The sequence below is a fragment of the Trematosphaeria pertusa genome (assembly GCF_010094035.1).
Source record: "Trematosphaeria pertusa strain CBS 122368 unplaced genomic scaffold BU26scaffold_10, whole genome shotgun sequence".
Taxonomy (NCBI): domain Eukaryota; kingdom Fungi; phylum Ascomycota; class Dothideomycetes; order Pleosporales; family Trematosphaeriaceae; genus Trematosphaeria; species Trematosphaeria pertusa.
In genome coordinates this window covers 1,219,590-1,241,365 of record NW_022987221.1, presented here as the reverse complement: position 1 = coordinate 1,241,365, position 21,776 = coordinate 1,219,590, and the positions used below count along the sequence as shown (strand labels likewise).

The 21,776-nt window shown below is 50.8% G+C and overlaps 6 protein-coding genes across 6 annotated transcripts; 3 read left to right on the top strand and 3 right to left on the bottom strand.

Annotated features, from left to right (window-relative positions):
* Positions 1–35: 35 nt before the first annotated feature.
* BU26DRAFT_576899 (putative transport protein) lies at positions 36–2,573 on the bottom strand (the record flags this gene model as incomplete). The annotated part of the gene is made up of 7 exons (XM_033834388.1): positions 36–198; positions 247–389; positions 435–935; positions 985–1,327; positions 1,378–1,950; positions 2,005–2,429; positions 2,484–2,573. The coding sequence occupies 7 exons, from the start codon at positions 2,571–2,573 to the stop codon at positions 36–38; spliced, it is 2,238 nt and encodes a 745-aa protein (XP_033681849.1).
* A 515-nt stretch (positions 2,574–3,088) lies between these two features.
* Positions 3,089–13,140, top strand: BU26DRAFT_532508 (aminotransferase GliI; the record flags this gene model as incomplete). Its single annotated transcript, XM_033831105.1, has 7 exons — positions 3,089–3,280; positions 3,342–3,546; positions 3,612–4,024; positions 4,076–4,498; positions 11,814–12,488; positions 12,688–12,937; positions 12,968–13,140. 7 exons carry the CDS (start codon positions 3,089–3,091, stop codon positions 13,138–13,140), a joined length of 2,331 nt encoding a protein of 776 aa, XP_033681848.1.
* A 2,033-nt stretch (positions 13,141–15,173) lies between these two features.
* Positions 15,174–16,832, bottom strand: BU26DRAFT_430573 (putative macrolide phosphotransferase k; the record flags this gene model as incomplete). The annotated part of the gene is made up of 1 exon (XM_033823889.1): positions 15,174–16,832. The coding sequence occupies one exon, from the start codon at positions 16,830–16,832 to the stop codon at positions 15,174–15,176; it is 1,659 nt and encodes a 552-aa protein (XP_033681847.1).
* Positions 16,833–17,162: 330 nt separating this feature from the next.
* On the bottom strand, positions 17,163–18,190 carry BU26DRAFT_576891 (FAD/NAD(P)-binding domain-containing protein; the record flags this gene model as incomplete). The annotated part of the gene is made up of 2 exons (XM_033834387.1): positions 17,163–17,721; positions 17,772–18,190. 2 exons carry the CDS (start codon positions 18,188–18,190, stop codon positions 17,163–17,165), a joined length of 978 nt encoding a protein of 325 aa, XP_033681846.1.
* A 447-nt stretch (positions 18,191–18,637) lies between these two features.
* Positions 18,638–19,735, top strand: BU26DRAFT_576889 (thioredoxin reductase glit; the record flags this gene model as incomplete). Its single annotated transcript, XM_033834386.1, has 2 exons — positions 18,638–19,050; positions 19,106–19,735. 2 exons carry the CDS (start codon positions 18,638–18,640, stop codon positions 19,668–19,670), a joined length of 978 nt encoding a protein of 325 aa, XP_033681845.1. The 3' UTR covers positions 19,671–19,735.
* A 558-nt stretch (positions 19,736–20,293) lies between these two features.
* Positions 20,294–21,581, top strand: BU26DRAFT_567180 (uncharacterized protein; the record flags this gene model as incomplete). Its single annotated transcript, XM_033833630.1, has 4 exons — positions 20,294–20,449; positions 20,502–20,618; positions 20,684–21,060; positions 21,122–21,581. 4 exons carry the CDS (start codon positions 20,294–20,296, stop codon positions 21,579–21,581), a joined length of 1,110 nt encoding a protein of 369 aa, XP_033681844.1.
* Between the last annotated feature and the right edge of the window lie 195 nt (positions 21,582–21,776).

Here is a 21,776-nt window from a genome sequence, read left to right as displayed (position 1 = left end):
TGAAGTATCAACTGATGTGTACCACTACGTTGCTCTCACTCGACGTTTTGAGGATCACTGATTGTTGTCTGCTTCTCCCACATCTGCCTATATCTCCCATCAAGCTGTAACAGCTCCTCATGTCTGCCTCGCTCAACAATTTGACCATGATGCATGACCAAGATCTGGTCAGCCTTTGTGATCGTAGACAATCGATGCCTTGCATGGAGTTAACATAGCTGATGCGTGACCGAAGTGTTTACTTACGCTATCGTGATGGTGGTGCGGCCTTTGGTGACAGATTCCAGTGCACCCTGTATCTGCTGCTCTGTTTGCGAGTCCAGAGATGCTGTGGCCTCGTCCAGCAATATGATTTGAGGATTCTTAAGAATCGCTCGTGCGATAGCAATCTTGCCCGTGTTAGCAACATTGAGAGGGTTAGCAATATAACTGACCCTTTGTTTCTCTCCTCCAGAGAGTCGCAATCCGCGCTCCCCAACCTTCGTCTCGTATGCTTCCGGAAAGCTGAGAATTCTGTCATGGATGCTTGCAGCGCGACATGCTTCATATACCTCCTCTGGCGCCGCGTCAGGCTTAGCATACTGTAGATTGTACATTATCGTGGTATTGAATAGGACGGTATCTTGCGGAACGACCCCGATGTGCTTCCGGAAACTGCTCATTTTGAGGTTCCGAATATCCAAACCGTCAATCACAACTGAGCCATCGATGACGTCGTAAAAACGATAGAGCAACTTCAGGCATGTTGACTTGCCGCTTCCACTTTCACCTACGATTGCTGTTGAGGTCCCTGGGTTAACGGTAAACGATACGTCGCGAAGTGTCGGCTGCCGAGGATCGTACGCAAAGGCGACGTTATGGAACGATATCCACCCCGAACAGTATAGCAGTCCAACAGCTTTTTCAGAGTCAACAATAGCAGGCTTCTCCTTGAACTGCTTTCGTCAGCGCGCTCCGCGGTAGATAACCACGGGTGTTCAATACCAGGTCTAACATCCGCTCCGCCTCAATAAGATTCGTCTGAACTTGGTTGTAAAAGCTGCCGAAGAATTGTAACGGGGCTTGAAGCTGAGTGAAATAGCCCAGGATCCCAACGAACATGGCTACCGTGTGGATCCCTAAAGAGATCTGGAAGGCAGAGATGAGAACCACCAGAAGAATGCCGAGTGTTAGGACCATGTTCTGTGTGATGTTTAAGAAGTTGAGGGAAAAGAGTACCAGAAACTCGGATTTCTGGTAGGCTTCAACGTGGGAACCAAACCTGTCCGCCTCCAGCGAAACCGCACCGTTATGGTGAACTGTCTCATAAGACATCAGGGTATCCATCCTACCGAAAGGTCAGCACTCGATATTGTACCGTGTTCGATTTTGTCTTACTTCGCCGCATCCATCTCTCGATCCCGCTTGGCCATCTCTCGTCGAGCTCTCGCACGCCACTGAGCCATATAGATCGTCATGTAGATGTAACTCCACATGACTCCAATGATAATTAGCGAGTAGAATGCATCGACTCTGACCAGAAAATACACCGCCGCTATGCCTAGGTCAAGCACCATAGGAAACAGCTGGAAGGCGAAGCCATCGAGGAAGGTGTTAAGTGCGCTCCCCTTGTTTAGTGCACTCATAACTTCACCAATGCGCTTGCTCAAATGCATATCAAGCGATAATCCAAGAACGTGCTCAAATGCGGCACATGTCAGCCTCCGGAAGAGTGACTGACTGACTGGGATCCACAGAATGGCGCGTACTGAGCCAAGAATCCCTTGCTGCCCTTGAAGGGCTCGGCAGACAACATAGACTGCGATGTTCTTGTACGGCATGCTGCCCCGTCCAAGGGATCCGACCAAGATCTCGAGCTGCCATGGGACCAAGATGTTGATGACTCTCTGCGCGATGACAAGAATCAGGCTCGCAAGGAAGATGAGTTGTTCCTTGAAAGAATTGGATGGCCTAGAGGCTGAGTTAGCTTTGCTACGAACAGAGCGTGGTCGGGTCGGGACGTACCAAATGTAAGGGAACAGAATGCGGAAGCCGATGAAATAGCCCAACCAGCCTGCTTTTGCTCGCCCGACTGGCTTTTCGAGTAAGTGGACCTTTCTGTTGATGGCATCGTAGCTGGGGGAGTCATGCCCATTCGCGGTGAGGAGGCTTTCCGTCTCTTCCTCTTTTTGTTCACTCGAAGCATAGTCCCATTGAGTCAATACATATGCGAAAAGCATGGCCATGAGTGTGCTCGACCTTGCAGCACCTAGTGCAATATACCATACGTAGGAATCACCGAACCCCCGCCAGAAATAGGACAATAAGAGCCCTTCGAACATGGCTCCCACAATCCAAGCGCAGAAATGGGGAGTGCTTGGGCTGAAAGGGCCGTCCGGATCGGGGAGTAAGCCAGCAGAATAATACAACGCAACGGCTGCGTACGATATCTGCTACTGTCAGTATGTTCATAGGTTATCCCAGTCACATGCCTAGAAACGTACAAGGAATGCCTCGTTCGTTTTGAGATCTTGACCGGTTCGGATAGCGGATATATACGCGACAGCAGCAAAACCACTGGTCACAAGCTTCATGAAGAGTCAACTTCGCCACACGCTTTGAGTCATAAATGGAGCCAAAGGTGCATACTATGAGAAGAGATAATAACCACTGAAGATACCAAATCCCCTTGACCAGGTTCGTCTTTCTCTTGCTTTCAGCGTCTTCAATATTCCCACGAAAAACGAGCGGGCAAAGAAGCCGGACGGCATATAGCATCGGTGGATAGGTGTAGAAAATCGCTACGAGCCCATTTTCGATCCTCATAGCGATGATGAAGTCAAGAAGTGCTGCGATCAGATTGCGAATTTGGCTAACCCTGGCGTGCTGGAAAGCTAGACTTCAGTGAGGGGCTTCTTCGTGTGAAAGTGGGCATTAGTAAGCTTCGATGGCTCATGATGGTGCATGACTGCGGCGCGCTCGGTGCCCGGCAAATTGCTCCCGCGTCGAAGTCGAAGACTGTAGGGCAACCTCAAAATCTCCGCACCGTCAACGTTTTCTCCAAGGAATTCCTGTTAATACTCTTCCATCAATTACAGTGGTACAGGATATGAAAGCCACCTTCTCGAAACGTGGATGGTCAACAATGGAGGGGATCATACCAAAAATCAAGGAAGCCGTTGCAGAGAGATCGAAGAAGCAGAACAACAACATTGACCTTTCGACGGCAGAAAACTGGCTAATGCGTCCTGAACTGGTTGTCATCTGTAAAGATGCCATCGAGAAAAACTTGACTTCCAGGGTAGGTTAGCTCAGATTGTCAATTGTTGTAGCTATCTGGTCAGCTAACTGACCGCGTGTAGCACCTATCCTACTCTCGAGGCTTTTCGGGCGATCCCGATTTGTTGCACGCGTACTCGACCTTTCTCAACGACCACTTCAAGCCTTTCAAACTCGTGGAGCCGGCTCATCTTGCTACCGGTCCGGGAGCAATGGCATGCGTGGATACCCTTTTGTACAATATCTGCGACCCAGGAGATGGAGTGCTTACACCTGGACCGTATTGGAGTGAGTAAACCAAAGAATGATTGTTAAGCAAAGAATGATAGCTGACCGGGCTTCACTCAACGTAGATGGCTACGACTTCGGATTCAAAGTGCGCTCATCAGTAACGCCAGTGCTCGTACCATTGCCATCCTTGGAAGCGAATTTTACCAACGAACTTCTCTTAGCGCTTGAAGATACATATGAGTCGGCAACCATACCCATCAAGGCCTTGATCCTTACGAATCCTCATAACCCTCTCGCTGTTTGCTATTCCACAGAGACTCTGGAGAGCTGTCTGAAATTTTGCAAGAAGCGCAACCTCCACTTCATCTCTGATGAAATATACGCCCTCTCCGTCTTTGCGAATCCCGAAATCAAAGAGCCACGGCCATTCGTTTCAGTCTTGTCGATTGATCTTGATCACATCGGAGCTGACCCTTCTCGTGTGCATATGGTGTGGAGCATGAGCAAAGACTTTGGCCAAAGCGGGTTCAGAATGGTAAGTTGCACTATATCTTGAGTCCAGACGCGATAACTGAGCCGAAACCAGGGGGTCACGGTGTCACAATCCAATCCAGAAATGACAGTCGGACTCGCACTTGCAGCAAATACCCAGATCTCGTCTCTATCTACCATATGCGTCATTCGGCTTCTATCATCCCCTGAACTCCCTCTATTGATCGAGATGAACTCCAAAAGGCTTGGAGTTGCGTACAGAACGCTTACAGCATTCTTCAAAGACCGCGGCATACCGTATTTCCCGGCAAACGCGGGTCTCTGCGTGTTCGCTCGTCTAACGGACGCCGAGACATGGGAAGGCGAAGCGGAGATGGTAAACAGGATCAAAGATGCTGGGGTGCTGGTTAGCGGCGGTAGAGCGTATCATGGACCGGAACATGAGAAAGGTTGGGCGAGAGTGCTGTTCGCGGTGGAACCCGAGGTGTTGCGGGATGCGGTACGAAGGCTGGAGAATGTTTTTCGGCCGGGCTGAGAGGCGCGGGTGGATCGGGAGCCGGCCGGCAGCGTCGGAAGCAACCGGGGGCCGGAAGAGGTAGGCCTGGTCTCTCCGTAATGATACCTTGAGCACTTTCGGTATAGTAATTGATGCCCGCACCATAGGCCCTCATCAGTTGCAGCCATTTGGCTGCCTATCCCAAAGATCTCAAAGGTAGCGTTCTGGAGCGCGCCGTACCCTGGCGGTGCCCGTTTCATCCTGGCTCCGGGCACCGAGCACCCCTGCCTGCACGACGCGAGTACGACGCGACATGGCGCGCGAATTGGCGACCAGGCAGGCCTGCGACGCGCTTTTGCATCCCATCGCTCCTGTACATGTTTTCATGACTGCGTCTTCATTATTACGCGCAGAGTGCTAGGCCGCAGTCTCGAGACTGACGCCGTATACATGAGAACGATCGAAAATGGTGGGCTAAGGTACCTAGGAAATCTCTGGTCCCTCTTCTGACCTGCTCCACACTGGCACAAATTCGATGGCGCAAGGCCACGCGTTTCTCAGTACATGGACTCTGCTCATCATCCACCCACTTGCCCTCGCCAAATGTTTCCAGTCGCATTCGTCTCTTTCTCGGCCGCCCACTGCAACCATCATATTCAAGTCTCCATACCGCGACATTCGTCCCATATGCCCGTCTCGCAAGACAGACTCGAGGATGACGAGCCGACTTCGCGAACTCCTCTTGATAGCCTGTCGGATGTTCCTCAGGATAGCGGTCGCATGCTCGTCGTCCCAGTCGTGAAGACACCATTTCATGGTATATACTTCAAAGCTCGGTACCTGTTTCGTGAAATCCCCGACGACAAGGTTCTCGCGCGGGACCCGTTCCCCAATGTCGGCGTACTGTCCCCCATTGTCATGGAAATTCATCGTCGCTTGCTCGATTGCTTTTGGAAGATCGAAGATACCCCCCTTCATGGTTGCATGCTCACGAAGCAATAATGCGATCAAGCCACCGCTTCCACCGCCTAGATCCAATATGGTCCCGCCGGCGACTTCTTCCCAGGGGTAGTCTTCAAGAATCCCGGGCGCCTGAGCAATGGCCCCTCCACTCAAAGTCTTGAAAAATTTCGGCATCAACCCTTGATCAGTGAAATATTTGAACATGCTGTCGTCCGTGTCGAAATGGATCTGGGAAGGGCAGCGCACGGCCTCCTTCTTACAAGCGTCGGGGATACCGCGAGCCATGTCATAGAACTGGTTCCCATACAATTCAACCCAGTTGTGCCATTGCGTCCAATGGTCGGAGACCAATAATATCGACGTTCGGTTGTTCTGAAATGTATCCTTTTTCGGGTCGTAGGAGAAGATGCCGTTGTTGACGAGCGTGCGCATGACCTGGCGGAAACGATCCGGGCGTGCACCCACTGCCCGGGCGAGTTCCTCAAAAGGCATAGGTCCATCGCGAAGAATGTCTGGAACGTTTAGTTCTACTGCGGCACAGAGCGCTTTGCTGGCCATGTATCCTATGTCTTCGTATCAGTGTCGAGAATTTGCGTGATGGCAATGATCCATACCCATAAAATGATCTGCTAGTATCAAGTGACCTGGTTCAAGCTCCAGCCTGATGTCTGATAGCAGATCGAGTGCTTCCGATGCCAAAACAGAGAGTCTCTTGTCTGGTAAGCCATCTGGGTGATGAAGCCTATCTCGTAAGGCGTCACTAGAACGAACTCCAACTAACGCAGTCTTTAAGAATCGGATAAGCTTTTCCAGCATCAAATCAGACATACTGGCGGGTTCTCGTTTCTATCCTGGGATTGGCGTGCCGTAGACTTAATATAGCACATGGTGGTCGGGGACAGGGACTTCCCAGCTCGGTTCCCGCTACGGCTTAGCCGAAACCGGGGACGTTAGCCTAACGGCTCTTATCCTGAATCTGTTCTATGCCTTTCCACAACACCACTGCTACGGGCGCCTATACATAACACTGTCGGAATCATGAGCCATATCGCGGTTGAGTCCAGCCGCGAGACGACAACGCTTCTAGGAAATGAAGAGACGGAAGGGTCCAGTCGCAGAGAGCCTGTCAGTGCAAACGAAATTGCCCAGAGATTCTACTTACCTTCCCATCTGGTCTTGCCCCTCGCACTCTTTGCCGCATTAGCTATGTCATCGACAGCAGCTACGGCATTGTTTACGTATGCCACTTTACTCTGCAGAGATCCGAGGCATTGCGAAGGACACGAAACAAGGAGATTTGCTGGATCTGTTGCGGTTACAACAGCCGTTGCAAACATCTTGGGAATGATGGCCCTGGGTCCTCTTCAAAGACTCACGAGGACGAAACTAAAGCTGAGCCTTCTCCTCTGGATCGCTTTCCGATCGATGAGCGCTGTCATGCTGTTACTCGGAAGTAAGTCAATCAAAATTTTGGGATCCATCAATGCTAATTTTTGGTACAGTCAACCTCCACAGCATTCAGATCGCATTATGCAATCGCATTTTTGAAGGCCTCGCCTCTGACAACCTACTGCATTTTGCGCTAAACACAGCCTATGCGCAAAGCCCGAGAGAGGAAACGGCGTCTTCCTTCATCGGATACTCCCTAGCCTTGTATATGGTCGGGATATCAGCGAGCCCGTTTGTTGCCGGACTATTCAAAGATTTTGCAGTGAGTTTCATGGTTGCAATCGGGCTCTTCGTGACGGTAGCTGCATACCTACAGCTTTGTGTCACCCCGAAGGCTGCAGAGCAAAAGTCTATAACGGAACCCTTAGGGGGAGATGAACAAGAAGAAGCGGTGGAGACTGACACAGGTCGCGACTGGCTTCCGGAAAGGCCATTGCAGACCTTGATATCGCCGTTGAGGACTCTAGGCCGGCGTCACTCAGCGCTTTTCTCCGGACTCAGTCTACTCGCATACAATCTCGTCCAATCTTACATGTTTAACGCCTTATTAATCCATACGTCCTTAAAATTCGGCTTCACGGGAAGGGAAAACGGCTTCCTCGTCGCCATGGTCCACTCGATCGGTGCTGCCTACATCTACATGACTCTGTACATCATGCCCTGGTTAATGCGAATGTTTTCGTGGCGGAGTCAAGAGTCAGCGCTAGATTCCGGAAGAACCATACATACAGTTCTGGCTCCTCTATCCCTTGTCTTTCAATCGAGTTCTCTGCTAGCGGTTGGATTCGCTTCTAAAGCATGGCAAGTGTATTTCGCGGCGACTTTGTTAGCGGTTGGCCTTCCTACGCCATCATTTATCAAGGCCCACGTCATCGGGAAATTTGGAGGGTCTGAAAAGTCTGAAGCGCTTGCGGCGTTAGCAATGATGGAAACTGTGGGAGACGTGCTAGGTCCGTTGGCACTCGGTGGCTGGCAGAGTTACAGTGCGTTGGCGGAAGGCGTTTTCTTTCTCGCTTCTGGCATTGTTGATATCTCGTTAGCAGTATTTGTCTGTGGGTTGATATCCTCTCGTTGAGCGCTAGTATCCGCCGTAAATGTCTGCTTGCCCCGTAACCTTCTTCGGTTGCGAATGAAATTAGCAAAAAGCCTGTGTAATGAATCATTTATATTGCAGAAAACTAACGGCAACGTTTCCGTAGCGTCAACGTCCGATGCCCAAGCTCAAACTATCAAACAGATCCCTCTTCATAGAATACCAAGCATCTCACTTCAATGCTTTCACGGGGAATGGCCGCATGGACACTATCTGGATGCTGAAAAGCGCAATGAGCGCACACTTTTGCAGTCAGTAAGATTTTTCTCGATCTCGAGCCCATGGAAGGACTTACGGTTGGCAACATCTCCCTGGCTGTCCCATATCTTGATCAAAGTCACTTCCTCGGGCGTTTGCCGATGTAGGTAATACCACCTCTGATCAGCTGCGTAGTTAATTCCAACAGTCTGTCCAACAAGTTCCTCACGTTCTCTGAAAATGTTTGTTGGATGAACGTCACAGGACCTCAACGTCTGGTAGTCCATGATAGCCAGAGGCCAATCCTCCACACTCCCGCTGATGGGGCGCCAAACACTGCAGCTATCAGCTTACACCGAGTCTGTGAGAGATGGTGCTCGTACTTAATCAGTTGGCAGCGTCCCGCCAGCAGTCGTTCAGCGTCTTGTTCGGCGTGTCGCTCGATACGTCGTCTTGCACCAAGTGCAGATCTCCTCTTGATTAATGACTAGAGTTTAGGTGCTTTTCCACACTTACTGATCACAGTGGACCTAAGGATTGTGAGAACGTAATCATTTCACTAGAAGGATCGTTCTGCTTACCATTGTAGCTGGCTGTTCCTTGCCGTTTGGATTTTCTTTCATATTCAATGCAGGGTTTCGCTTGCGATAGGTATGGTCGAAGATAATGATGCGTGTCGCGCTCGTAGCATCTTTCAGCAGCTTCTCCACCAGCGGGTAATACGCCTCGGCTACGCGTGCCTTCTCCTTAGACCTGATGGCCTTTAGCACATCGACCGAGAGGTTAATGTCACTGCGCCATGAGAAACCATGCTCATCAAGCGTGAAACGCTCCTTGCGGGGCCTGGCATCGGCAACTTGGACGGTATGCTCTTCGTTCGTAAAATTGGTGGATGGGAAGTGGTCTTCAACTATGCCGCGAAGGTATGGAGATTCCTTTTCCTCAGTAGATGGCCAGAGCTCGAGAAATGACATAGAAGCTTCAACAGTAGCCATTGTGCAGAGGGTTTGTTGTGAGATACAGTGGTGGGGGGCCTTTGCCACTGATTCTATTAATTATCGTTGAAAATGCTGGTTTAAATTAGGCAGATTAGACGGGGTCCGGAGTTAGTTACCTCGAATAATCCTGAGACCGCCCGGTCCCCGCTTATGGGCGATCGGACAGGAGTGTTACGTTTTTCCTCACGATCACCTTGTCGTGAGGGATTCAACATATGCAAGCATCACAATCTATGGAATGGATACATCTCAAAGGTACATCTTTTTATACTTGACGAGACATCCTTAACCTTGAAATATCCGCGTTGCGTTACCGAAGAGTCCGTAAACCTCTTATGCTCAGCCTGAAAAAGGAACTAAACTGACAGCCCCAGAGTATCTACGAAGGAAGATTGTTTGTTGCATGTTAGGAACGAATTGTCCTTCAACTTGAACTGGGGGTGGCCTGTCATTTGTTTCCCTAGCCCATTTGATATCGTAGTCGAGCAAGAGTTTCGTTATTACCAGCTTGATCAACCTTACCGCAAAGAAGCGACCCGGACATACGTGATTGCCATAACCGAAACTAAAGTGCACCATTAGATGGCAACTTAGAAATGGAGGGTGACTCACGGAAAGTAAGAAGTATCCACCGAGGATGCGCCCCATCTCTTCTCGCTTTCTTTCACCGCATTATTCTGAGAGTTCTGCTTTGCGAAACGAAATCCCTTGAACTCTAATGCATCAGGTTGTATATCACAGTCGTGCTGAATAGCTTGCGTAGGAAATCCGAATCGTGCACCGACGGGCAAAGTCAAACCATCGGAGAAGCGGAAGGACTTGTTGAGAACGGTTCTTACGCAAGTCACTGCTCTTGTTAGCTGAACCGACTTGTAATCTTTAGTCAGCTGTACTCACGAGACCCTGTAGGAAAAAGCCGGTTGGTTTCTCTAATGAAACTATCTTGTAAGTGGAGACTGTTTAGCATCTGATCCGTCCATCCGTATTGATCCACGGCTTCCGCGGCTTCCTTACGGAGCGGCCCGAGATGAGCGTCATGTAGAAGGAGTTGATAAACGACTTCCGTTAGCATACCTCCGGGGGCAGAACTCCCAGCCCATAGATTGTGAAGCAATTCCATCATGAGTCGGTCGGAAGTGATATTCAAGTCTGATACCGGGAAAAGGTCCAGAGTCCATTGAATGGCGTCCGGCTTCTTGATATTTCGCGGGGACAGCCTCTTTTCCAATACCGGACGCAAGAGATTCATGCAGTGGCGAAGTTTCCATCGATGAAGCGAACTGATCGGCCAAGCTAAGAAGCGGCGAAGAGGACCCAAAGGTAGCTTGATGATCACTAGGGCTGTGATGAAGATTGACTCCTGGAAACTCATGGATCGGCGGATAAAATTCTCATCCCGGCAGAGATCTTCACATAGTAGCACTCGAATGGCCACGCGTTGCACGATTTCTCCGAAGAAATCCATAGCTTTGACATCTTTCCAGCCTAGAAATAGGGTTAGCGCAAATATGGGAAGAAGTCGGAGAACGCTTATATCATTACCTTCGGTACGCGCCACAAGTGCATTCAAGGAGAAATCCACCTCTTCCGAGATTGCTGACGTCAGTTCAGCTGCTCAAGGGAGTCAGCAATGCCTTGATAAAAATTGTGAGGTAGCTTGCCGAGTTTTGGATTCAAGCCCTTTTTGACCACCTCGACCATTCGGTACGACGAATCCGCAGTGTAAAGATCGCCAACACTAGCATGGAGATGAAAAGCCTGCATCGTGTGGGTTACATTAGCTCAAATTCTAAAAAGCCCCGGAGCCAGGTAAATGTGCCTACATTGCTGATACTGTGAAAGAAACTGAGGTGCTTCCAATTCGCCCCTCGGACATCCTTGAGATATCTTGGCGGCATAACAATCAAGTCATTGGCCCACCACCAGATGACAAAGGGCTTTTGCGTTTTCTTGATGATCTAGGAACATTCGTCACAGAGGCACTCCCTAAGGACCGAGCAGCGCACCTGATAGTAGCCGTTTTCTACGATTTTATGGAGGGGTAATCCGAAAATTGAACGAGAGTTGTACTTGGGAAAACAGCTGTAGATAGATGCTGAGTGTCGGCTGCCATAGAAGCACAAAAGAAGTGCTCCCAGTCCGGCGAGTAGTCCGGGGTAGGACGCGTGGATGCTACATATGAGCGAAAGGTAGGACATTGCGACCGAACTCGTGCAAGAGGGGCCCTCTTTCCCTTCTTCTTAGATGCCTATATAATTCTATAATGTAGTGGACGTTTCCTTCTAAGATTTGTTGGGGCTGGAAGGAGTCGGCAGCCAATCTCGGGTGCCGACCTTGGTAGCTACCACCCTTGTCGCACCGAACACCAATCAATCCGATAGCGCACCATGAGTCTCTAACGAGACGCCGTGAAAATAGATAGCGCCGTTAATTAGAGTCTTCCGAGCCGACTCTGAATAATCTTCTGAGCCGGTACGCGAGGACTGAGGCTTTTGACTTGATCTTTTCGGCAGATCCTACGTAACGCCGATTCTGACACTCCTCTGAGGCTACTTCTATACCTTTTAGACGATCCAACGCCCCTCCACCATTAGGCAGCATGAATTACCGCCCCGCCAACACAACACTGAAAGAGCCGGATGCCTCCATCGTCCCTCACATTCTACTATGGCTTTGCCAACTCACCGCACTCGCTGCTCCCCCTTTCAACGGACGCCGGTCCATCTTCAGCACTCTTATCATTACCTTGGCAATCTACTGCAATCTGCATCCTCACTTCACGAACAACTTTGACCTAGCGCAACTCTTCTCGCTTGCATGGTCCTTCTACACTGCCACGTTGGCTAAGCTTGTCTTCTCAGGAATTGAAGGCCCCGAAGAACGCTTTTGGCGAGTTGATGGACCTGCTCGGGAGGCCAGAACCTACACCGGATTTGGCTGGAAGAAGTTTCGGTGGGCTGCTGTTCTCATGTTCAATCAGCGCGGCATCCGGTGGAACCACCATGTCAAGAACGTTCAACCTCCGTCCAGAAGCCGCAGAACTCGCTTTCTGATAGCTCAACTAGCGAAATCCCTGGTATGCGCTTGTATGGCCGATTTTCTTTATCAGGTTCACCAGCGAGTCAATTTCACCCCTCCAGGTGGGCAGGTCGGCGAAATGGATAGTAGGGTCCTTACACTCCGTCATCCGGACCGGCGTTGGAGTCTGCTCAAGACATTTTCATTTGGGGGTTTGCCCTATTTCATGCTCAGCATGCAGTTTGCGCAAGGTGCATTCCTTGCAGTGTTGCTTGGGCTCAGTGAACCAGAAGTAGGATGCCATATCCACTTCGAGAGGCCTACGCAAACTGACAGGTCGTCTAGGATTGGCCGTCTCCGTTTGGAGGCTTCAAAGAAATGATGACTGTGCGCTCATTCTGGGGTTCATTTTGGCATCAGCAACTCCGGCACGTAAGTTGCTATAGTGCATTGTCTACAGCATTATATAACTACTAACTATATATCTAAAGATGCTTACTTCATACACCGATACATTTGCGAACCTGCTGGGCATCCCACGTGGCTGCAATATCTCTTCATATACAAAGCTCTACCTCGCTTTCCTCATCTCCGGAAGCTTTCACGCACTAGGACAGCTCCATCTGCCTCGGCCGGCTAATATCAGTGCGAGCGAATGCTCCTTGGGGTTTTTACTCTTCTTCATCTGGCAAGCGATTGCAATCACAGCAGAGGATTTTGTAATATGGGTTTGGCGGAATAGTATGGGGAAGGGAAATACTAAAGGGAAAGGGATGAAAAGGTTGAATCATCTTGTGGGCTACGCTTGGGTACTACTGTCCATGTGGTTCAGTTTACCTCTGGTAGGCGATACTGTTCTCAAGCTTCGAGTAGGTACCGGTTCCTTTTTACCATTCTCCCCCACAAAGTCGCTGGTAGAGCAATTTGTTTCCATCCCCCCATGAAAGTCTCGAGGCTAAGCCTGATGGGTTATACATGTGGAACTGCTCCAGATGAAACTAGCTGCAGAAGATTGGGATACCGATGGGATTCAAGGAGCAGATATTATTGGCCATAGGAGGGACTAAAGCTTCAATTTACCCTGAATAAAGACTTTGAATCCGGTAAATCCTCAATTTCCGTCTCGGGTTCGGCGATATACAAGAATACCTAGGTAGAATCGAAAAAGGGCTTGACGTCATCCTCTAAAGGATGTACTGTTCTCATAGACTCGGAAATGTGCTCCACCCTTTCCAAAACCCTCAGAACATTTCAGGCCCATGATACCCAGTATATCCTTTCTTCGAACTCCCCTCTTTTGCACCTCCCTGATTAGATAGGGATACTCGGTAACATCTTCCAATCCTTTCGGCCCAACTGCCATACCATCAAAGTCCGAGCCAATTCCTACATGCCGATACCCTATCAAGTCGCCGATATATTGGATATGGTCTGCAACTGAGTGCAACGATGCATGCTCAGGGTTATCGTCCAAAAAAGAGGGGTAAAACGTGGCCATGACAACGCCATCATTCAGTTTGAGCTTCCACAAAATACCATCCTGGACGTTGCGGGTGTGATTGCAAAGGGCGTGCGCGTTTGAATGCGAGAAAATGACCGGTGCGACCGAGAACAAGAGCGCATCTCGTTGCGTACCAAAGCTCGTGTGAGAGGTCCACCACCATGCCAAGCCGATTCATCTCCTTCACCATCGCTTTCCCGGCGTCGGATGAGCCTCCATGGAGAGGTGTCTCTGGCTCGTCGCTATCCGCGTAGATGTTGTGACAGGTATGCGTAAGTGTCGCATATCGAACGCCAAGGGAGGAATACATACGCAAGATGCTTGCACTGTTCCCTATTTGATGCGAGCCCTCAATGCCCATCAGAGAGGCAATTTTCGTAGAGCAGGAAAATATATTCCAGACTTCAGAGGCCGTGTATGCATGCTGGAGATAAGTGGGGTATGCTTTAACGAGGCGCTCAACGAGATCAATCTGTTGAAGTGTGTCATGTACGATTTCGCGGTATATCTCATCGGAGTAATTCGCTGATGCCTTTGGACTATGCTGGAGTTAAAAAAACTGAACGCAGGAAAGTGTATGTGAGCAAATACCATTCAACGTAGACGCTCCAAAACTGACCTCGAAGCTTGCTCTGACGGATACGAGGAAAGTCGACTTGCCCATAAAGCTCTGATCCATTGGTGAAGTTGGATTGATAGATGTGGTTGTGATAGAAGGCCCGAATCCATATTGGAAAGTCGTTATGTCCGTCTGTGGCGATCAACTTAGGTCAAGGACTCCATACTCCATGCACCGCAGCCGAACTAATGGCGGCCCTAAGACTTACCGATAAGAGGAGCTTCCTCGTAGATGTCGTTCAGGCCGCAGTTCTGTATAAGGAAGAGCCCCGCACGCCAAAATAAGCAGGTGTGTAGAGTGACAGAGAAGGAAAATATTGTTAGAATCCTTGCTGTGGAGCGCATCGATCCCTACGCTTTTGCGCGGCGGGCTTTCAGTTTTCAGGCCGGTATATTCTGTTGAGTCCGATCGCCTGCAAAGGTGTGAAGCCAGATTTCTTTTCAAAAACTTCAAACTTTCACACGAAGAAGCTATCGGCGGGTGGATTAAGCTCGGCCGGGTTTCGGAGTTTCGTTGCTGAAAAGACGTCTAGCTTGTAGGGTCCGGTGGTCCTCACTCGGCACCCGGGGAGGAGGGAGGAGGGTTTCCATGGCTCTCGATTCCGCGGTCACGCAAGGGTACTTTGCCAGTGAGTGACAACGTCACGGTTTGAAAGTTAGGTATAGGTGGCTTACTAACGAGCCTTAGCTTATTCTAAGAGACGGTTCCAGAATTGTACAGTGGGCGACTCTGACTCAAGACAACATATATTAATCTATGAAACTTTGTATATACACAATAGTGTTTTTGAAATTAATCGTGCCACAGCCGCCAACGCCCTCCAAGTATGCCTCAAGTTCGTAAATCCACGTGGATACTCATTTGGGAAGCGACGTTTCCTGGACCTTTTTCTCATCTTCCATCCCAAACTCGGTTTCCATATCCATTCTTAGCTCGATATCTTGCTCTAGGAACACTAAAAAGAATGCGACCGCTGCCATCGCCGCGGCTGCTTGCCACATTGTTTCCATAGCTGAAGCATAAACATCGTGGACCTGGGCCTTTACATTGGATTCGAGGCGGTTGATCTCTCCCGTGCCTGCGTATCCGTACGCACCTCCATTACTCAGGCGAGCTCGAGTGGTGTCATCGTCGATCCAGTGAAGATTTCGATTGACTCTGGCGTTGAATATGACGGCTGGAATCGTGACTCCCCATACGAAGCCGAAATTACGTACAAAAGCAAAGGTGCTTGTAGCAGTAGCGACGTACGACTCCGGCAAGGAAGCCTGCATGACGGGCAGTATACTAACCATAGTAAAGCCGACGCCAATTGCGATTAAGAGTTGGAACCAGATCCATTGAACTTTAGGGGAGCCGCCATCAAGGATAGAGAGGAGGCCGCATCCGACTGATGCGAATCCGAACCCGATGAGGTGTATCGGTTTATATTTTCCGTATTTGGCTATGAGTCCTCCAGTTAGGATTGCTAAAGGAACGAAGAGGACGCTGAAGGGAAGTACGTCGACGCCAGATTTTAGGGGACTCGCTCCTTTGAGTGACTGGAAGTAGACAGGTAGGAAGAACACGATCCACTGCATCAGACTGTTGGAAATGAAGGTCAAAACCAAACAGGTGACCGACGTCCGGTTTTTGAACAGTAACGGAGGCATGCTGGGCTCCTTGCAAATGGGCGAGGCCTGATGGAAGTGAAAGGCAATCCAGCCAGCGAATCCTACCACGAGCGGTACGATTATGTGCCATGAAGACCAAGCGTACTGTGTTCCGCCCATGATCAACCCCAATAGGACAGCACAGATGGCGCAAACGAATATGAAGTTGCCCAGGAAATCGATGCGAGCGACAGCTTTCTTCCACGATGGTTCTCGCTTATATTTGAGACGCAGGAACGGGACCATAATCAGGAGGGCGACGCCGGCAAAAGGTAGGTTAATGAAGAACACCCACCGCCATGATCGCTGCGCGAGGACTCCGCCGAGGATGGGGCCAAGGATAGTAAAGACGGTTGCAATAGCGATACGAATCCCAAGGAACATGGCTCGCTCCCGCACAGGCACCAGATCACAGATGATCAAGTCCTGCAGGACGAATACGCCACCACCGCCGAGGCCACTGACGACTCTACCAGCTATCAGCATGGGAGCATTGACAGAGGCCCCAGCGATGGCGTTTCCAAGGGAGAACAGTATGACTGAGATGATCATCGGCACCCGGCGACCGAAGATATTGGATGTCTGGCCCACGAATGGCATGACTGCGGTGCAAGAAAACACGTAGGTGTTGGCCAACCAGACGTACTGCTGCTCGCCATGAAGTTTGGTAGTGATCTTGGGAAGAGCAGTCGCAATGATGGTGCTGTCCAGGGCGGTGCAGGAGTCCACCAGACATCCGGAAAGGATAATGAGCCAGAACCGCAGCCCGCGCGATGGTGATGACGGTTTAGATGGCGCATCATGAAGGGACGTGACAGCCGAGGGCGGCTGGGCTGGAGCGCCTTTTTTGACAGACGCAGGCATGGTTTCGAACTCGACGTTTTCTTGAGAACTCTTGGACTCGCTAGTCACCATGATGGCTACAGGTCAGAAAGGTGAGAAGGAATGCGAAACGGTCGGGAGGGTTGAGAAAGAGGCTTGGGTTCGGCAAAGCAAGCGCCCTCAAAAGCTCAAATGAAGAGAGTGAACAGGCTGCGCCGTAACACCCATGAGCGGTTGAGAGCAGGCTCGCGGCGTTGTCGTACACGCTGACAGGCGCTACGCCTCACGACAAAGAGTCTCGGCGGCCGGTGTATGAACAATAATCAAGCTTTAATCTACGTACGGACACTTTGAGCCATCCAACCTATCGAATTAGAAAATGCAAGGCTGTCCAGCATCTTCGGCCTGAATCTGTGCGCAGACTGCTGCCGCCGCCGCGGACCCGGAGAAAAGCGCCTGAGGGATGATTTTGATTGGTGATGCGCCATCCCCGCCAACAAATACCCCCTTCCTTGTCGTCTCGCAGAACATGGGTTTCGCGACTGGATCGCCCATCGGCGACATATCAAGTCCAAGCTGTTTATGGAAGTCCCCTTTGGGCTCCGTCTTCGGTCTGTGCCCCAGAAAACCCTCCGTGACCGTTTCACCGCTTTCGAAGTGGATGATAACATTGGCAAGGTCGGAACCTTTTTCGAATCGCACGATGCGCCGATTGTCGATTTTGAACAGTTGATTGTCTCCCTGTATGTTAGCAATTGCCTTTTCCAGCTCTTCTGAACCGTGCGTGTATATTGTGATGGATTTCGCGAACTTCAGGGCCGTTCGCGCAAAATGTAGGGCCGCAGGGGCGGATGCAATATCTGGTACAGCAAGAATCCCGGCGTTTTCGGCACCTCGAGCCTCGTATCCCTTGCAGAAGAAGCAGTGGAAGCTGTAAGAAGTCAGACTGGATGTTGTCTCAGAAGTACAGGGCGCACTTACATGGCTTTGGCAAAGCACTCCGCATATCCTTCAATCTCAGGGAAGACATCGCGCACGCCGTTTGCGAGGATGACCTTCCTCCCACGCCAAACTGTGCCATCGCTGCCGGTAGCAGTGAACTGCTGCTGCGGAACACTTTTGACTTCCTCGATCATGTCGATGTCGGCCTTTTCGAAACGGATGGTGGCATAGTAATCTAGAATGTTCTTCTTGGCTGCAGCTCGGAACTTCTGGGGAGACTCGCGATCCCACGTCAGGACGTTGTGCATGTGAGGGCTCGGTGCATTTCGATAGACCTCGGAGTCTAGCACCACCGCTGTATGCTGCTGTCGAGCCAATGTAAGAGCGGCGGCAAGGCCGGAAATTCCACCACCAATGATCAGAACATCAAAAATCTGGAATTCATCACTTGAACCCATCTTGTACAGTGAAGAAGATTGCAATTCAGTTTCCGTTAGAAGGACCGGCCACTGGATCCTCATAATACATATATATGAATCCCAAGCTAAGCATCCGTAACGGCGGCCGGGTGGATGTCCTTTCGATTTTCAGACCGCTGTATGCTGCCCGAACGAACTTCGTCCGCATAGTATCACCTGGTCACCGGTTTTATGAGTACTGGAGTCTACTCACCGGCCCGTACCTTCCTGTTTTCGGCGCTGAAGTTCAGCGAGCGGCGACCAGAGCTTCCGCTGCCCGAGGCCTTTGAGGCACCGGGTGCCGCCGTCGTACCTGGATAGGGCTCGGCGTCCTTTCAATTTGGGCCATGAGTTTCAATGAACCTAGGTATGTACTCTTTCTGCTTCATTAAGTCATCTTACTTACCGTTTTGTTCCACCAAGAAACTCGTCGTCATGCCATCCACCATGGTCCAGCCTGCAGCGAATTCCCAAGCGATGTACGACGTCATCATTATCGGTGGAAGCTACGCCGGCCTGTCTGCAGCACTGACACTCTACCGAGCCCTCCACAGATGCGTGGTCTTCGACTCCAACACGCCACGCAATGCACCTTCGACGAAGACACGCCTCACCTCCGGATGGGAGGGCGAGGATCCGAAAAAGATGCAGGAAGCGACTAGATCTGAGCTGAAAGCGTCACGCCTCGTCGATTTCATTCCACAACCCGTCGTAACGGCGAGGAAGACCTTGGGCGGGAGTTTTGAGGTCATCGATGCAGGCGGGGAAAAATGGACAGGTAAGAAGGTGCTCTTGGCGACCGGAGTGCAAGAAGCATACCCGGACATAGAAGGATATGCAGAAAATTATGGGAAGTCAATGTAGGCCTGACCAAGTTTCCACGGAAGAATTCAACCTGCTAATTAGTGTACTCAGCTTCTACTGCATGTTTTGCTTCGGATATGAGCATCAGGGCAGTCGAACTGCAGGCGTGCTAGCTGTCGGCACTCTAGCCCATCCCGGGCATGCTATCACCAACGCGCAAGATGCTCATAAATTCGTGGAATCAGTGACCATCTACACCAACGGTGATTCATCGCTGGCGGAGGAGCTGGCAGTCAAAGTCCCCGAAGGGATCCACGTTGAAAACAGACGTATCAAACGCCTGGTCAAAGGGACGGATGATCGCGGAATATGCATAGAGTTTGACGAAGGGGAGCAGATATTACTGGCTTTCGTTGTCCATAAGCCAGACCTGAGCGTGGATCGTACGCTTTCCGATCAGCTTGGAGTTGAGTGTATCCCAGGCATGGGCATCAAGGTAACGCCGCCGTTTAATCGGACCAGCGTTGAGGGCGTGTACGCTGCAGGAGATTGCTGTTCCCCTTTGAGGATGATTCCTAACGCTATGAGCATGGGTTCTTTTGCAGGGTGTGGAATAGCACGAGAACTACCGAGGATATCGCGTAAGGTAGGAGGCCGGAAGGGACTCGCGAGTTAAAGGAAGCCCCTGCTTGAGGGAGTTTGGTCGGCGAGGAATGCAAGACCTTGGCCAAGCTTAACGCGTTCAACTTGTCGTCAGCGATTCTGTACTGTATGGGGTCGTTGCAGGGCGCAATTGCGAGGAGTTAGCCGCGCTCAACAAACTTTTGCAGCTAGTCTACTATCGCACGTGCTCACAGGCGAAAAAAAAACCCCCTCCATAGAAGCTTGTGATTTGTCTCTTGTCGCCATGTTTGGCATGCGAGGCTTGAAATTCGGCACCCGGCCTTCGAACAAATGACTACTGCCTAGGCCGGTTGCCGATCCAGCCTGCCGGACTCTGTTGATGCCGTCCCTGCCTGCGGGGGCGAATTAGTCAGATAATCTTCTGCTAACATGAATATGCTGGCATTACGCTACCGTCGACCTGCGTGAAATCGGTACCCGACTGTTAGACGTAGCGGGCTCACCTGTATGCCTCGATGGTCGTGCGTTCGCCACCCCATTTCTTCCAGAAGGTGGCAATTCGTATCTCTCGTGTTCGCTTCTAATCTCTTCTTGTGACAGTCTTTCGCGTTTTGTACAGCAAAATCTTCGGATTAACGTTTACGACCTGCTCAAGAAGCCGCCGGCAAAATGACGATGTTCAAAGCAACAAACCACCATCAGCTCGCCGTTGTGATTGTCCCAGTCATAATGGTTGTGTTGGCCACGTTGTGTGTGGCTCTGCGATTCAGAGCGAGGCGATTGCAGAAGGCCCAATTCGCATTCGACGACTGGCTGTGTTTTGTTGCGCTAGTATGTTTCACATCCATCCCAGCTGTGTTCCTGGAAGCTGACGCTGTAAAAGCTCTTGACTTGGGTATTCCAAGGCATTAATATGGCAGCTGTGTTTGCCGGAGGAGTAGGTCTACCAATTGCGACTGTCATGGCGATTGATCCCAATGCTATCACCACGTTTCTGAAGGTACGATAACATACTCGTAACTTCCCACAAGCAATGCTAGTTCGGATTGTTGACCCTCAAGGTAGATTCTGTTTGTGAACTTCTCGCTATGGATTGTAGTGGTGTCCGTCGTCCAACTTTCGATCATGTTTTTCTACATCCGGATTTTCGGGATCGTGGACACGTTTCGCTGGGCATGCTATGTACTCGTCGCGCTGATAACTGGTTTGGGCATCGCGGGATTCTTCGGGCAGATCTTCTTCTGCGTTCCGGTGAGCAAACAGTGGAATCCGACGGAGCAAGGACATTGTATCGCCCTAAAGCCTTGGTGCTCGTCCATCAGTCTGATGCACGTCATTCTTGACTTTGGGATCGTAATACTGCCGATGCCTTTGATCTGGAAGCTGAAGGTGTCCACTCGAAGCAAGGTGATCCTATCTGTGCTGCTATGCCTGGGTCTCATGTAAGCTTTCTCCCGGGATGTGTCGGACTTTCTAGCGACCGTTGGACTAACGGCGCCACAGCGCAAGCATCATATCGTTGATCAAAATTGGATGCGTCATCGATCTTACCGGAATACCCCCGCAGGACGTGACCGACTACTCGTGGTTTGGGATTCTGCTTCAAACGCTCGAACTTCCGATCGGGATTATCTGCTGCTGCGTCCCCAGTTTGAAACCGGTCATGGTGGAACTCGCTCCCAAGTTGAATTCCATGGCCAACCGACTCCTATCCTACGCCCGCAGCAGCCGCAGCACGATCAACAAGTCGTACGGGTCGAGGTCCGGGGGGAACTCCGGCAACGAGTCTGTCACCGGATTCGCTAGGCTCGATGACAGTTCTAGTCAAGTCGGCGAGCGCGGTCTGGGCAACAAGACGGTCGCTCACGCCGAGGAAGTCGAGCTCGCAAACAGGGAACCTGACTCTGGCAATGGGAACGACGGCATCGCCGTCATCACCTCTTACACGGTGAGCCGAAACTGAAGGGCTGTAAGTGGTCGTGGCGTGCGGCGCCGGCCCACGAGCAGAGCTTGAAGGACAGTTGGGGGTATCGTTGGCGGTATCGTTGGTGGATTCAGGGCGTACGTAGCGGTCGACATGGAAATAAGTGTGACTAGCGCGTAGACATGGCGCGCCGTCCCAATTGCCCTTCCTTCGTTCGGCTAGCGCCGGGTTCGG